The sequence below is a fragment of the Halichondria panicea genome, chromosome 9 (genome assembly GCF_963675165.1).
Source record: "Halichondria panicea chromosome 9, odHalPani1.1, whole genome shotgun sequence".
NCBI lineage: Eukaryota > Metazoa > Porifera > Demospongiae > Suberitida > Halichondriidae > Halichondria > Halichondria panicea.
In genome coordinates, this window is record NC_087385.1 from 1,000,862 (window position 1) to 1,018,303 (window position 17,442).

The 17,442-nt window shown below is 43.5% G+C and overlaps 2 protein-coding genes across 2 annotated transcripts; one reads left to right on the plus strand and one right to left on the minus strand.

Moving 5' to 3' along the window:
• Positions 1 to 23: 23 nt before the first annotated feature.
• LOC135340891 (1-phosphatidylinositol 4,5-bisphosphate phosphodiesterase gamma-1-like) lies at positions 24 to 13,467 on the minus strand. Its single transcript, XM_064537307.1, has 25 exons — positions 13,086 to 13,467; positions 12,781 to 12,927; positions 12,547 to 12,637; positions 12,129 to 12,176; positions 11,830 to 11,911; positions 11,175 to 11,255; positions 10,659 to 10,850; positions 10,257 to 10,372; positions 9,321 to 9,406; positions 8,825 to 9,031; positions 8,197 to 8,450; positions 7,676 to 7,774; positions 7,148 to 7,311; positions 6,361 to 6,481; positions 5,971 to 6,203; positions 5,358 to 5,535; positions 4,846 to 5,013; positions 4,402 to 4,543; positions 4,003 to 4,100; positions 3,546 to 3,741; positions 3,073 to 3,300; positions 2,333 to 2,596; positions 1,497 to 1,776; positions 588 to 752; positions 24 to 244 (listed from the first exon to the last, which is right to left on the minus strand). The coding sequence occupies exons 1-25, from the start codon at positions 13,303 to 13,305 to the stop codon at positions 220 to 222; spliced, it is 3,885 nt and encodes a 1,294-aa protein (XP_064393377.1). The 5' UTR covers positions 13,306 to 13,467; the 3' UTR covers positions 24 to 219.
• A 35-nt stretch (positions 13,468 to 13,502) lies between these two features.
• On the plus strand, positions 13,503 to 14,762 carry LOC135340900 (uncharacterized). The gene is made up of 4 exons (XM_064537317.1): positions 13,503 to 13,635; positions 13,691 to 13,792; positions 13,851 to 14,093; positions 14,620 to 14,762. The coding sequence occupies exons 1-4, from the start codon at positions 13,594 to 13,596 to the stop codon at positions 14,683 to 14,685; spliced, it is 453 nt and encodes a 150-aa protein (XP_064393387.1). The 5' UTR covers positions 13,503 to 13,593; the 3' UTR covers positions 14,686 to 14,762.
• The last annotated feature ends 2,680 nt before the right edge of the window (positions 14,763 to 17,442 follow it).

The window sequence follows — 17,442 nt, forward strand, 5'->3', positions numbered from 1 at the left end:
TAATAATAATAATAATTCATCAATTAATTACGTTATCTTTATTGAATTTTGTATTCAAAAGTCAAATCAAAATTGAGCATGTACAACAAGACCGCACTGACTACATATATACAGCAGAAAACAAAATGAGCTACAAATGCAACACATGTACAGTGAAATTGAACAAAATAGAGTCAATTGAGACTAACTACTAATATAAAGTATCCCCCAGCTGGCTTCTTATTGCGGAGGTCTTTTCTTGCCCCTGTGTGTGTGTGCGTGTGTGTGTGCGTGTGTGTGCGTGTGTGTGTGCGTGTGTGTGTGCGAGGGGGAGGGGTTGGTTAAATCATGCATGTATGTGCTAATAGAAATTAAGTAAGTGCGGTAGTTAGATTTTAATTGATCAAAGCATCATCTTGCGGGGAGTGACAACAACACCTAGCCTAGGTATGTGTGGGTGGATGAATAACTTGTGCACTAGCTTGAATATACATGTATATACTACTACAACTAATAAAGAGTGGACGTGGGGACCTGGCTAACATCATACCTGCATGTAATGTACAGTATTATAATTAAGAGTATAATAATTAGTGTGATGCACTCACTTGGACTTGTTGAGTTTGTAGAGCTGCTCAGCTTCGTGTTGCATGGTTTCCTGGAGTTGGTCCATTGTGCTCTGAGTGGAAGAACTGCCGCCCTTGTCGCCCTTGTTGGTGTGGGCTAGCGTGTTGATCTGCTGGGAGAGGTCCTGGATACGACCCTTGATTGTCCTGCATGGGGTGGGTATGTACGTATTATTATAAGCTAGGCTATTACGCAATACGGTGAGTACTGGTAGCGTATGGAGTTATACTTACACAACATACACTATAATGCAATACAATGGATACATGTACAGTACGAGTACTCGACAACCACAGCACATACAACATTCCCACAGTGGACACAATACTAACACATTATACATTGTACATCGTAGCACAGTTGGGGTCTGAGTTAAATGGCATACTGGTACAGTATGTCAAGGCTGTCTTCTCGTTCTAGTAGACCTTCTAATTTGCAACACTCTCCACTGCATGCAGTACGTATAATAGTAACAACACCACATACAGACCACTACCCCGGGCCTACCCAGGCCAAACAAGAATCACTACCCAGACCACTACCCCGGGCCTACCCAGGCCAAACAAGAATCACTACCCAGACCACTACCCCGGGCCTACCCAGGCCAAACAAGAATCACTACCCAGACCACTACCCCGGGCCTACCCAGGCCAAACAAGAATCACTACACAGACCACTACCCCGGGCCTACCCAGGCCAAACAAGAATCACTACCCAGACCACTACCCCGGGCCTACCCAGGCCAAACAAGAATCACTACCCAGACCACTACTCCGGGCCTATACCCAGGCCAAACAAGAATCACTACCCAGACCACTACTCCGGCCAAAAAGAATCACTACTCAGACCACTACCCCAGGCCTACCGCAACACATACAACAATCCTTCACCTCATCCGACTGTAGATTTCCTCGTCTTCCTCGTACGTCTTGCGTATCTCCACATGCACTACCAGAGCACTCTTTTCCAGCTCTTCGTTGAAGGCATTCTTAAGAGGAACAGAGCTGAATCCTGTCTTGAGGCACGACACAGGGAACACGGCCTGACCAATGAAATTAGGGTCCCCGAAAACATCCTCGTCTTGGGCACAAAATCGGATGAGGGCAAGGTCAGGGTTCACGATGTCAAACTCGCAGCCTTCGTTCCATACTGGGATGAACCCGTTCTCCTCTGAAAGGGGGGGGGGGGAGATAAAGGTAGGCTCCTTTGAATTAAATTGCTATACGTGTATATAAACACACCTGTACACTGTACATGAGACTCTTGACTATGGTTTGTGATCATTGTTATAATACATACAATGTGCACTTGTAGGAGCCTGCTCAGGCAATGACTACCCATCCTATGATAGGGTATCTAGTCTTGAAAACTAGGAGTGGTATTCAGTGATGTGCACCCCAGAATTGCTATAAAGGGGTGGCTATATATTTAATCTCAATTCAACAGTTACCTCTTTTGTAGCTTAACATACATGTATGTGGTAAACTAGGCCTACGAGGGTGGTTACTTTTGTCTTGAGGTGGTCAGTACCTCCTCCACACCACCAACCAGTGTGGGCATGCATCGGTGTTTCAAGGGTTAGCAATCCTCCACGAAAATTAGGTCCCACGAAATACTTAGCTAACGGAAGATGAGACTGAATAGTGCGAAATTTATTCAACGAAAATGCTTTTAGAGGCACATCCCTGGGTATCACTAGTATACATGTAGGTGTACTTATACTCACTGCAAGTGGATGTTCTGAACTTTGCCCAGTCAGCATCGATGCCGCACACCTCCACCTCGATGAGGGGGGAGCAGATCCCACGCCCGGGTCGGATCAGGTGACGTCCACCAATGATCTGTATCGTGAGGGTGATGGGCGTGGCCTTCGTATGAGTGGTGGTGTCCACGGGGTTAAAGCCGGGCTCAAACATGCAGTCTGGCATGAGGACGAAGCCACTCCCTCCATTTTGTTGGAATCGCCCGTGGTTGAGGTGCATCTGCTTGTCTGTGTGTGTGTGTGTGTGTGTGTGTGTGTGTGAGGGGGGGGGGGTATTGAGTACATGCATTCATGATGCAGTGGACCACACAAGTTTAGGCTCAGATATAAATAATATACATTGTAAGCTCTCTATTGTCAGAGGAGTCAAAATGTAGGTTTATACATTATAGCCCATGGTATTTGTCAAACAGGCCCAAAATAAGCTTTTGATTAACACATCATATGAAACGCCATCTCTCAGAAATGAAATTAATGTGATTGGACCAACGTAACAAGTTATGGCCGTTCAAAGATGCATATAGTTATAGCCTGGGGTCTTAGCAACCACACTGTGTGTGTGTGCATCTGTGTTTGTGTGTGTAACAATAATACCAGTTTAGTTGCTGTGTACAGAATAATTCTCATGCTCTTATATAACGCTGCAGGGTTATTTACATTTTTGTGTACATTGTGAACCAGAACACTCATAGAGACCAACTCACCTCCGGTCTGGTAGTTAAGGGCAACCATTTGACAGCCAGCATTCCACATCGGTAAGGGGTCAAGGTTCGATGACTCTAACCTCTGACCTTTCGGATACGTTCTGCTGAGTTGGCGGTTGCTATAGGAGACGAATAATCCAGCCTGTGCCTTGCTCTTGGCAATTCTATCTAACCGAGTCTCGACAAACGAAGACATCTCGTAGAATTTAGACTGACCTGCGCCAATATCTGTAGGGGAAGAACGAGTTAAAATCACATGACTTTATAGTGCATATGTAATGTACATGTACATGTATGTCAGCAGTGATTTGCCTAGAATTTTCAAAGCAATCAATTCAGCACACAGGTTTGCCTCTTTTACAACCTGGTAATTAGGCCTAAGATATTTGTGCAAGTTGGTGTAGTACCAACCACCACCGACCAATGTGGGCACATACACATGTATTATATATCACAAAAATCACATGACTCACTTTCCAAATTAAATGGTACAGGTCTGCAGTAGAAGACAAGGTCTGACATTTCTAGGGCTATCTTTTTTTGTCTAGCTTGTTGGTTCAAGACTTGCTGCTGCTTGAGAGTGGCTTGGGCCTGGTTCTGTAGTTTACTCTTCACCTCCTCAATCATCTGCTGCCACTCGATGATCTCGTCTAGCTTCTCGGAGGCAACCTGTGTATGGGGTGTGTGTGTGTGTGTGTGTGTGTGTGTGTGTGTGAGGGGGAGGAGTGTGTGTATATGTATGTGGGGGGGGTGTGTGTGTGTAACAAGTGTCATGTACAAAATCTATGTACAGTACATACAGGCAGGCTAGTATGTGTACATACAATAACACGTACAAAAGCAACTGTTACAAATATAGAACGATATATGAGCAGTGTAGGGTTCATCCCCAGCACAGAGTGAGGTGTGTGTGACCACATGCACACTTGCCTCTAGTGGTCTGGAGGTACCACCTGGCTCAGGCACAGGATGGATCCTGAGGATGTAAGTGTTACTGGCTGGGTTCTTGTGGGCCTCCAACTGACAGCCTATATAAATTATAGGGAATGAACGCAGTTAGGTAGCAGGTACACATTGATTAACAATGTTAATGACCTAACAATGTTAATGACCCTATACTAGACTGCAGGAAAGGTAAAAACAACGATGTACAGTAGTGATGGGCAATGTTAACGACCCTTTACCAAATCTTTTGCTAACAGATGTGGGTGTAACTGGTAAGTAACTTAAACCTTCTGATTACCAAGAGAGGTCTATGAAGATTCTTCTCAGACCCTAACCGATAAATAATAATGCCTCCTGGTATACTTATTAGATGTGTATACGTACCTGCAATGTCTATGGCCCCCTGCTGCAGACTGCCGAGGGCCCTGTCCTCTGTGGAGGGGTCTCCATCCTCCAACTCCTGGACATAGTTGGCAGGGAACCACTTTCCCTTCTTACGCCCATAGTCTCCCTTCCACCAGCCACCCTGTACACAGGGGGGGGGGGGAGTCAGTGAAATATAAGGGTTAGGGTTAAAGTAACATGGAGTCAGTGAAATATTAAGATGAGGAGCATGCTTGCAAAGCCAAGGCAGAAACAAACCTGTCTACAGTAGTCACCCCTAGGGAAAACCAACAGTGACTGTAATACAAGAGATGGGCCTACATTGTATTTCCCATTCTACAGCCAATTTTACTACCACTTTAATGCCCAAACCATTTCCTAACACAGGTCCAAACACATGCTATGAAGGTGACCACAACAGCCTCAATGTTCATATATACACACCTCGTGTTTGACCACATTGGTGATGATGGCCTCTCTACAGAAGGTGAGCTCATCTGGCCTCCTCTGAGTGTAGTCATAGAGAGCCCTCACTGTGCACGGCTTCTGCTGGTTCTCGTCTTGCAGGGAGCAATAGACTGGGTGATAGTAGATGGAGCCTTCGTCAGGGTCCTGGGACGGGGGGGGGGGACGGGGGGGGGGGGGAGGGTCATCACATAACATTTTACTGCCTCACCAGATACATTATATATAAAAAATGAAAGAAAATAATACGGTATAAGTTTGTATGGATTCCAGCAACATTATTTGCCTGTTCAGGCAATACAGGTGTAACTACATGTGTAAAAGAAAGGGGGAAAGAGTGGGGGATAGTGCACATAGAGTGGGGGATAGTGGGAAAGAGTGGGGGATAGTGCACATAGAGTGGGGGATAGTGGGAAAGAGTGGGGGATAGTGCACATGTACACGTATATAATATACAAAGAGCTGATACACAGAAGGGCACATCCACTCACGTCTCCAATGCTCTTGAGGACCTCATCATTGATGGCGTATTTTAGCTTCATTCGACGATAAAGCGGGTTGGTCTCGTAATACTGGACCAGCTCTGTCAGACTGTCAAATTGGGCGGAGCCTATCATGTAGTTACCGTTCTCGACCACGATACGACAGTGACGAACTTTGCCCTCCGCTCTGTGTGACGGCAAATAATAATAATTACACACTCCATTTACACACGAGCAAATAAGGAAGTAAGAAATTATGCACTTGCAATAACAAGCAACACAGTGAAACCAGTCTCTATTGTGGTCACCCTTATTGAGCAGGCTACAGCCAGATTAATGGACCCCAAAGCCTTTGTGTTTGTATCTCACCTCCCCCACTGTGGCTGTGCTAGTACATGTACATGTACAGCAGTGTCTATACAGTAAGTGTGACAATGCTAGGGTTTAGAGGGGGTAGGGGGCAAAGGGGGAATATGCCCCCCCCTTTTGGATTCGGCTTGTCTCTCTTGGAATTGTAGAGTCAAGTATGGTATCAGCTACTGTACATGTGTATATATACAGGCTGTACACACTTTATACCATAGGCCCCAACTACATGTACATGTACATGACATTCCCTCACCTGAAGGATATAGAGTAGGTCATCTGACTGCTCCCTCCCTTGGCCACTTGCTTGTTCATCTCACTGCTGGGACGAATAAGGAACGCTCCATCCATCCTCACTCTCTTCAACATGTCCTCTGCATTGTGCCGGGAGAGGCTCTCGTGGAACCAGGGCTTCCCCAGGTGACTGTTCTGTTGGGGCACTGGATGACTCAAGATCTGCTCAAACAGTGGACTCTTGAGAGGGTTCGACTGTGTGGGTGTGTGTGTGTCATGTGCAAAGGTATTAAAATTAAGAAACAAGTTACTGTAGCTACATTTGCATGCGAAAGGAAGTTGTGTGCTTCTATGCTTATAGGGTACAGGGTTTAATAATTATGTAGATAGATGCAGTGTACCGCCCACTCACTCTGTAGTGCTCTATGAGGTCAAAGATGGAGTCAAAGCAGACGTTCTCAATGAGGTAGTACTTGGTACGCCCACCCTCTGCCTTGGTGTGGATACGACAGTGGTTGTACTTCTGATCACGTCTATACAGGAACAGAACAACATCAATCTCATGTGACAGTGTAATGCAAGAAGACAACAAATACCAAAATATAGTGTGGGTTTTTGCTTTATGTACATGTAGCTACAAAATTTGCCTAATTTAGAACATTGGTTCCTCCAAAAATTCGCATAACCAAAGAGACAATAAAACTTTCAGACCTTTCGATCTTCCAAAAATTTCAGGATCCTTGTCAAGCGGTTGACAGGGAGCCTGAGCCAATCCTATTACAACTTTTCACATAAATAAACCTGATTAAAGTGCCGCCTTTTATAGGCCAAGTGTGTTACACTATATTGTGGTTATATAGGAATTACAATGAATATCGTTATAATTATTATCAGTGGAATGTCAGCCATGATGAAAGGCCAACCGGGGTATAGAACGATATAAAGACCACGGGCACCCAGGTCCCAAATAAACAGTTTGTGTGTACAAAACAATCCCTCAACAAAGGCCACCTCTGTATAAGGACAAAAACCTTGTTCCCCAAAGGTGTTCAGGTATCAAGGGTTCCACAGTATGTGTTTGAGAAAGCACTGGGCCCCAAGGCCCCCCCTCCACTCACGCAAATGAAAAAGCATTGTTTGTACCCCAAGGCCCCCCTCAAGCAAATGAGAAAGCACTGGACCCCAAGGCCCTAACTCACGCAAATGAGAGAGAATAGTCTCCAGTAAACGTTGCACTCTCTCTCACGAGGAAGGACCCGTTGACGCTCTGATAGTCGGCTAGCAACCGCTCTGCGTCTGGACGTCCACTGGCCAATTTCCCGTGGAACCATTTCTCTTTCAAATGAAGCTCCGTCGAAGGGACCTGTGTGGATCACATGACTATCACATGACACCCTTGTGCAACTGGCCTAAAATTAACAATTCTCACAAAAACATTTTTACAGTGTGAAAAAATTGCTAGGATTGGCCGGGGAAAGCATCAAAAAGTATCAGTACATTATTTTGTGCAAGCCTAAAATTAATGAAATCAACCACAAAATTAATAAAAAATTAAAAAAATCAACCACAAAGTGTACATGTACGTATGACATGCAGCAAATGTACACGGAGATCAAGACACTGAAAACATAATTGAGAGATTAGCGCTTAATCACAATCAAGGCGATAGTACAAGTTTCAATGTCACATGATTACGAGTTCATGTACTATCATGTCACATGACCTACCTCTGTCTCGTCTTCCTTCTCTGGCTCCTCCTCTTTCTCTTGTTGTTCGGTAAAGAACAGCTTCTCATTGGTCAGCACAAAGTAATGGCGGGCCCATATCTGGAGGTAGGAGAAAGTAGGGGCAATTAACTTAATTTCAAAGTGTGTTTGCATTTCAGAGAAAAAAACACTATTTTAAACTTTTGACTTCATTGTGAGAAATGGATTTAACCCTGAAAGCAATCAGTGATCCTTTAAGTCAACCGTGACGTGATATAACTAATTAATGTACATGTGCACGCACACCTATCAGCTACTGAATAAACATGCTTTGTATTGAGGCTAAACCCATAAAACACTTATTCTACAAGAACATACCATGGTTATACGTACACCCCATTTTTTTGAAGCTACATATAACTTTGAGGGTCCATAACTTGCGTTAGGATCGTCTGAATCAAAGCTAAAAGATGCACCTACTTGTAATAGCTACACTAATTATGCTGTGCTTGGACCAGCGATAACATTATACACACACACACCTTGACAATGGGGTCCTGCATGAGTAGGTAGCCATTCTTGACACTCTCAGAGATATCCAGAATGAAAGAAGCCAGTTCATTGCTATCTGTTGGCTCCGGGATGTTAGCGGTGGGTGTGGGGGGTCCCTCTAGTATGATCTGACCATCCTCCGTGGGTGTGAGCTTCTTGTGTTTGATGATGATCTTCCTTTTGAGTTGGTTGGGGGTGGGGAGGATAGTGAGGTTGGGGTCAATCGACTTTGTCAGAAGGAGGTCTGCGTGACGGTGTGTGTGTGGGGGGTAGTGTTGTGTGTGGGTGTGTGGGGGGGGTAATGTGTGTGTGTGTGTGTGTGTGTGTGTATGAAAATGCAAGTCATACGTGTTGGCATTTTAGTTAGCAAGAGAAAACAGTTTTGTGCCTTTTTACAGTGTTTACTGTAAAGACAATTGATTGACTATAAAAACAGTTGGTACAGTGAACATGTACTCCTACATGAGTAAAACTACGCCTAATTATGTAACAGCAAGATTCGTTCACAGTTTGCAGATATTAAGTTTTCTCCAAAATTGATGTACAGCATGTACAAAGTACATAATGTACATGTACATGTTGATAAAGGTACAAGTACTCCCTCTCCCTCCCCTGTACCTCCGAATACTTCGACGAACTGCTGAGCCATGACTTGCTGCTGGGGGATGTCACAGTGCTGCTCTATAGAGAGGATGAGTGGATAGTCGGACGCTGTGAAAGCATGTTCCTTGATGGTCTTGATGACATCAATGAATCGGATCTTGGACGTAAGCGTGTGACCGTGATAGATGATTGGCTGGTTGTCGCTGCCGTCCCAGCAATCCACTGTGTGTGTTTTTGTGTGTGTGTGTGTGTGTGTGTTAAGCCGGAGTACTGTACATGCATCTAGTAATGGTATCATTTACAAGTCTGCATGTGTTTATACAGTGAAGCAGTTGCCATCATACAAACAGTGCAAGCGTCATATCTACACCACCATGCATACACATGTACGTTGTATACATGTAATAGGCTATCATCTATCAAAACAAGAGCAAATATGGACTGCATGTCGGTCTGTTGTTGTTTGGCATGATCCTACTATGAATACTACCAGGACCCATGCACAACTCACACTCTATACACCTGCACCCAGTGAGCAGGACCTTGGCGTAGGCCTCCACTGAGGACTCACTCGAGTACTGGTTGCCAGTTAGGTATCTGCACGTGTGGAGATAGGGTGTGTGATGTGGGGACATAAGGGTGTGTGGTGTGGAGATATACATGTAGGGGTGTGTGGTGTGGGGATATACATGTAGGGGTGTGTGGTGTGGGGATATACATGTAGGGGTGTGTGGTGTGGGGATATACATGTAGGGGTGTGTGGTGTGGGGATATACATGTAGGGGTGTGTGGTGTGGGGATATACATGTAGGGGTGTGTGGTGTGGGGATATACATGTAGGGGTGTGTGGTGTGGGGATATACATGTAGGGGTGGGTGGTGTGGGGACATACATTGGTATGTGGTGTGGGGATATACATGTAGGGGTGTGTGGTGTGGGGATATACATGTAGGGGTGTGTGGTGTGGGGATATACATGTAGGGGTGTGTGGTGTGGGGATATACATGTAGGGGTGGGTGGTGTGGGGATATACATGTAGGGGTGTGTGGTGTGGGGATATACATGTAGGGGTGGGTGGTGTGGGGACATACATGTAGGGGTGGGTGGTGTGGGGACATAAGGGTGTGTGGTGTGGGGATATACATGTAGGGGTGTGTGGTGTTGGGAGGGCAAGTGCTTTTACATGTACATAAAGGAGTTAATGTACATTATATACTACTGCAGGTTGACTAAAATACTGTATTATTACTATTTGCTATTTAATACTAATTCAGGGATGTGCCCACACTGGTCGGTAGTTGGGGCAACCATAACAACCACTTAATTAGGCCTAGTTTACTATGTATATAAAAGAGGCAAATTTGTGATTGAAATAGCCACTACCTGGATATTCTGGGCACATTACTATTCGTTGTGGTGTGTGTGATGTGTGAGTGTGTGGGCGTACGTGTTGTGGGAGGAGGCTATCCAGTAGTGGTTGAGGGGGCGGTCCATGTCCTGGTACACAGTGGCACACTTGTCCATGAAGAGCGAGTTCTTCTTGGAGAACAGAAAGTTAATAAACTGGAGGGGAAGAAACATCAACACAGGTAAGTGGTAGGAGTACTAATAAAAAATTGGAGCCTAGAAAACGTTCTGGGGAAAAGCACCAAAAACAAGTGATAGGGGCTTACATGTAGAGTGCATGTCAATGCCCATAATCTCTATAGAGACCTCTACAACAACGGATACTACACATGCACTGTACCTTCACACACAAACCAACAGCTCCTACACTGTACATGTTGCATGTACATGTAATCTATGCTTATAGACACCAATGAACGGCCATGCATGACACCCACTGTACCTCTGGCAGTGTGAGGGAGGGTTGCCGGGGGTCCTTGAAGCGAGGTGGTTTGACAAAGTCCTTGAAGAGGTTGGCCACGAAGGCAGGGTCATCACCTCGAGTGTCCTTCTGCGCCTCTCTGAGGAAGGCCTGCAGCTCTTTGAATGTTAGGTTTTGTTTGTCCATGCAATAGGGGAAGAACTTCTCTCCAATCTGTGTGTGTGGGTGTGTGTGTGTGTGGGTGTGTGTGTGTGTGTGGGGGGGGGGTTAGCATTAATTTGTAGTATTTAGCTATAGCTGTGTACACACTGGCTTCAAAATCCCTTTCTAGCTTTATATACTGTATAATATTATAGAAGTTGATCGCAAAACACACTTCACAGAGTTGTATAGGCTTACCCACCTTCTATATATATATATATTTACACTTCAAAATATGCCCCTTAATATCAGGCTATCAGGTAACAGACTACACACTGTCACAGTGGCGTACATACAGCATACAGAAAGTGTGGGGAGATAATTAAATAAACGTACACTCTTGACGTAGACGAGGGAGTCATACATTCTGAAGAAGTCCTCAATAGACAAGAAGCCAGACCGACTGTAATCAAAGTCCTGAGAGCAGAAATTGAGAGTGAAAATACACTCTGTTATCAGGCACTTGAGGAGAGGTTACTATGTACACATCTGCTGACAGACATTGCATGAGGCATACACACGTACACCACCTTTGACATGGTCTGTTAGGGACACCTGCACTTTGTGTATTTACAAGACAGTTGTATAAACGTTCAACAGAAAACGAAACAGCTCAAAGATTACACATGTGCCTGGCTGCATGGTCAGAGGGGTCAGTGAGTGAAACAAGGTCTCTTTCAGTTTATACACTAACTGTAAACACAGTACCAAAGCCAACTACTGTGGTAGGAAAAGAATGAACTATTGATAGTTAGTTGCATTTCTAGACCTAGGTTAAGGACACATACTTGTAAGGCTGCACTCACTGTGATCATAAATGGGCTGGCATGTGCTGGTACATGCGTACAGTACTACTGCAGTATCGCCATATGGCAACATGTCAATCGTAACTAATATACATGTATAATTATAATATGGTTAACTGTCAAAGCCCTAGGGGGTTCGAGTTAGAGTGAGTGAATCACGCCACCCAGTATTCACTGCCACTCACTGTGAAGATGGCCCTGGCACGATTGAGGAGGTTCTTGTTGTTGATCTTAGCCAGAAACTTCCGCAGGTCGCTAGATGTGATGCTGTGTGTGTGTGTGTGTGGGTGGGTGTGTGAGGGGGAGGTGGTGTGAATGAACATGGTGTGTATCAATCTGCACATGAGGACTTGAGGACTTATACATATAAGGCTATAGTATTAATAGCAAATATCAAGAAACCAATGCATGTGACACTTAGTAAATTTTCCGGTACTTGTAAATGTTACAGGCCTTATGTAATATAATTGTGTAAGACACTCACCCTCCAGTGCTGTTTGTGTCCAGCATCTTGAACTCTCTGTTCAACCATCTGCAATATCGGGGAGTACATGTATGGTTGCATCTACATGTATATACAATATCTAATATACTATGGGAAACAGGGCAGCTTGAAAATGCTAGATCACTTTGAGAAGTGTATGTATGAGCAAATTACTGTGTTAAGTGATGTTACATGCACGGTACATATTTAAGTGTTTGGGTATTTGCTGTTAGGGCACACAGTTAATTATCTGTGTGTACATAATTAGAATGGCTGTTTTAATCTAAATTGGCCAGTGTCTAATTGGACTGATACACTGCACATTCTTAAAGAGGAATCTTTAGCCTACAAGCAGTATACACAATCACACACACACACACACACACACACACACACGCACACACACATGCATATACACCTATGAGTGATGAGCCCGGAGCTGAAGTTGTTTGGATGTGTCACATGACGTAGTGCCTTCACCCACGCATCACTCTCTTCACGGCTCAGTGCTGTGTGTGCGGTGGGTGTGAAAATTTAATGACAAGCTGTACAAAGTGAACATTATTATAATATAAACAAACAATTTTAGGGGGAGATTTTGGCTTCAATGCGTACATTTATGGAGCTGTATAGTTCTAGCTAACCCCCTCACCTGCTACACTCAACGTTTTCAGTCTGAACTCATTCCCATAGTAGACAATGAAACAGAAATTGTCAATCATCCTCAGCCCAACTTGCTGCTTCTCAAAATCCTTTGAGTCCGTTCCCTCTCGCACCATCCGAATCTCTCGAATATCAACTGCATAAATTGAGAAGGGGAAAACCCAACTTATATACATGTACGTTTTACACACAGATAAATAAATGTAGAGGTACAAAACCATATACAAGCAACGTACAAGCCAACTACAAGCTCTCGTACGAAAACAAACAAAACCACATGCATTTTAAACGAACTTTTCTCCTCAGATACTGAAAGAACACCGCGTGTCATAGGAAACTGTAGTATCTCAAATGTGTCTGTCTTCAGGCAGAAAATTCTTTTCTCTGGTCTATTCCCTCTCTTCTTGAAGAAACGTATGAGCACTGTTCCTTGGTCCAGAGCAGTCAGAATGTTGGGGATATCTGCTGTTTCACCAAAAGCTGGCTTTGCAACTGACGAGCTTGTCGACGCCATTGTCCACCACCACCTCTCTCTAACTAGACGGGCGTGGCCTACTCTCTCTGCCTCTGGGCCTGGGTCCCTTGTGTCTCCTCAAGTAGTACAGCAGCCAGCCTAAAAATTAATACTCTAGCTTGCTTGCTTGAGTGACAAAGTTCACTTGTGTGTATTGGCATAATGAATACCATTACAAAACATCACGTGCCAGTAGTTACTAGCGGTTAGTGTTTGTTATTCCGACGACGTTTACTTGCCAAAATACTGCAACGATCTTTGCCCTGTTCTCAATTTATTACCTCGCGCATGCGCAATAGAGGCCTTTCTCCTCGTGGTCGTATCAAAATGGTGAGTTATTAAAGGCTATTCTGTCCATTTTGACACTGCTCTGTTGGTCTCGTAGGTGTTCAAGCGATTTGTAGAGATTGGCCGAGTGGCCTACATCAATGATGGCCGTGATAGTGGGAAGCTGTGCGTTATTCTGGATGTAGTCGACCAAAGAAGAGTAAGTACTACATATGTATTTATATAAGCTCTATAAATTCCTATTCTCCTATTGTTAGGCTCTGGTGGACGGCCCCAACATGAGACGACAGGCCATTTCTTTCACAACGCTCTCTTTAACTGACTTCAAGATTGGTATCTCTCGCTCCGCTCGTCAGAAGCAGGTAAAGGCAAAGTTCGAGGAGGCGGACATTGCCAATAAGTGGCAACAAACTTCCTGGGCCAAGAAGATTGCCAGGAGAGAAAAACGAGCGAATCTGACCGACTTTGATCGTTTCAAGCTCCGAGTTTTGAGGCAACAGGTTTGTTCTTAAGTGATTATGTGTTGTGTAGCTATGATCTATGTTAGCAACATTGTTAATAGTTAGTAGTGAAGGTACCAGCCTCTTTAGTAGTGAAGGCACCAGCCTCTTTAGTAGCGAAGGCACCAGCCTCTTTAGTAGCGAAGGCACCAGCCTCTTTAGTAGCGAAGGCACCAGCCTCTTTAGTAGCGAAGGTACCAGCCTCTTTAGGCCAGGAATCGTACTTCTAAATAAGGCGCCGCTATTTAACAATATTGTTAATGTTTTTGAGGCTAGTGTATGTAAAACAAGACATAGCCAATTTATATGGTGGCTTATGGGAGAAATCTCCCAGTGGCTTTTGAGGCACTGAATTTTTGCGAATTTTATTTTCAAGAATTGAGGTTAAAACGGCCACACTCTTACATTGTTCGAGGGTCAATCCTTGAAAACAGCCAGCTATAATTATATAGTATGGTATTGTATTAAAATAATTATGATTCTGATGATCGACTGTCTATTTTAAACACATTTTATCTCCCTGCAGAAATCTCGCATTATTCGTGGTGGTGTTAACAAGCTCAAGAAAGCGGCAGCTGCAGCGGCCCAGTGACTGTAGATTGTGCTTTAATACTTGTCTGTTGGTCATTTTACTATTGATGCAAATGATGATACAATGGTTGTGTAATACCGTATAGCGCGAAATTTTCGAGGGGCTTAATTTTCGTGGATTTCGTGGGTTAGCAATCCTACACGAAAATTAAGTCCACGAAAATCGTTCTTTACCTGCTATAACGTGCAAGATCTAAAGGCGTGGCTTCCGGTAAGCAGTCATTCCGCGAACATTGTGCAACGAAATGGCTTTTAGAGGCCAATCCACGAAATATAAGTGCCTCGAAAATTTCGCGCTATACGGTAATTCAATTAATGACAAAATGTATCCGAATAGGAATTTCCTAAATGTACATGGTCAAATGATCAGTACAGGGAAGATGACCTAAAAATGATTACTCTATATACTCTTGACATTAGACGATGGAATAGGCCCTTATAATGTTTTTTCTAATATTCTATTCGTATGCCTACATAGTATTATTCATGAATTCATTCATGCACTCTTGATTATTCTCACCCAAAAAATGTGATGTAATAACAAGAGCTAGTATATGTACTCTTATCTACTCTTGGTAATAAAATTAAAACGTATATATACATGTAGACATAAACGTACACTAGCACACAATGACACAAGCATTATTAATATGATTCTCCTCAGTGTTACTTGCTGACTCGCATAATATTCACTTCAGCCATTAGTTGAGAACGTCATCTGTCGTTATGCAAAATTTAATGTAATGATCTTTACAAAAAATGCACATTGATTCAGTCAAGAGTGCATGAATCTCCTGATTCAGTTTAAACACCTATTTATGCTGTTTGCAGGGCCTAACAATGAATATACTATTTTTGTCAATTTCCTGAGAGGGCCGGGATAGTGTCAATTTGTCTGTTTAGTTGTGGGTATATCTCCATAGCAACTCTTTCCATCCAGAATGTTTCGTTGAGGGGAGTAGAGGTACTGGAAGTGGGAGGAGAACATCCTGTAGGGGAAAGTCCCAAATTAAGAAGGGTATAATTATGTAGGCTATGTTGCCCTACGTATGTAATTACCTTACAAGTGTCTTCGTTAGCATTTTGTGCATTCCCATGCACAAAAACAGCCAAAACAAGCCCCTTGAAATGTTGCGCTTTAACGGAGTAAGGTCTCTGGTTTTGGATTAAGGCCTGCAATACGTGGTCACATAGCACACACCCCACATAGCACACCCCCACAGTCATTTGAGGGCATTTGAGGGAATTGTTACTAGTCTCATTGATTCAATGCGACATGCCGATATATACCGTAGAAGTCGTTCACATAATTAGAATCCACCCTCTATAGCTACACTCAGCACATGTTTGTAAACATGCTGCTATACTGTATTAAGTGGAATCAAGGTACCGTACGGGTAGAAAATTTCGAGGGTGTAAATTTTCGTGCAATTCAATATTCTGTCTTATTTGGAACATTTCGCGGGTAGTAAATTTCGTGGAGTTAGGGTGTGTCACTATCTCGCATGCGTAAACAAAGCCTTTCGCGGGTTTTAATTTTCGTGTTCTGCAGCCACCCACAAAAAACGCGAAATTAAAAACACCTCGAAATTTTCTACCCGTATGGTATACTCTTTGGTTACATACAACTGAACTAGGATACGATGTTTTTTCATCATAATATTTATGAGTCAAGTTTTGGGAATGAGATGAATTGACAATTCTATGCTATAAGGTGTGCACTAGTACTACAACTGTATACCATAATCAACAACTAAGTGGAATCAAGGTAGAGGAATCAAGGTAGCTATACTCTTTGGTTACATGCAAGGAGTATATTCATCATAATATTTTACGAGTTAAGTTTTGGGAATGAGATGAATTGACAATTCCATGCTATATAATTATACATAATGAGGTGTGTATACATAAACCACAATTCAACTGTATACCATACAATACGTAATTCAAGTATAAAAAGCTATAGATCAGCTAATAACAAGGTCAAACGTGTACGAAAGGTAATAATGACTACTAGAGCACACTTTTCTACACTGATCGTTTTGCTCTCTCTGGCTCTGACCTCTCCCGCTAACTGCTGGACCAATGGGACGATAGTCGAGTATTGGGTGAGACCAGACACAATGTCAGAGTTCCCCCACTCCTAGCCTCGATTCAAGGCCGATTAAAATACGGCCTGGTACCTATTGCAGTGGTGATAGTGCTCATGCGCTTCAAATTACCCAGAATATGGGTAATCGTACTACGAACGTAAAACCTTAGTAAATTACACAGGAAATTAGTCCGTTTACTAAAAATATGTTCTGTAATACTTTATCTCTATGATGACTGAGTTCTGTAAAGCTGTGGCTTATGCCGTCTATTGTGTTGGTCTAGAAGGCTTGAGAACACTAGTTTTAAGACAGAAGAGGCTCTCATCTACGTCTAGGATGGTCCTGTAGCCAGGTTGTCTTCGCAAGTAGCAGTTTGAGGCACCATACACTTCCCATAGCCTGTACAGATCCAAGGTAAGACATCCTGACCATACAACCGTCATAGAGGTAGATGAGAGCCTCTTCTGACTAGATGAGAGAAAGAAAAAGGGGATTCCCCAGATTCTGGAGAATAAACTAACGCATGCGCACCATCACCCCTGCAATAGATACCAGGCCGTATTTTAATCGGCCTTGAATCGAGGCTACCCCACTCCATACCACAACACCAGTGTGTCACTATAACAAATCTGGTGACTAACTCCACAGACACAAGCATCAATGGT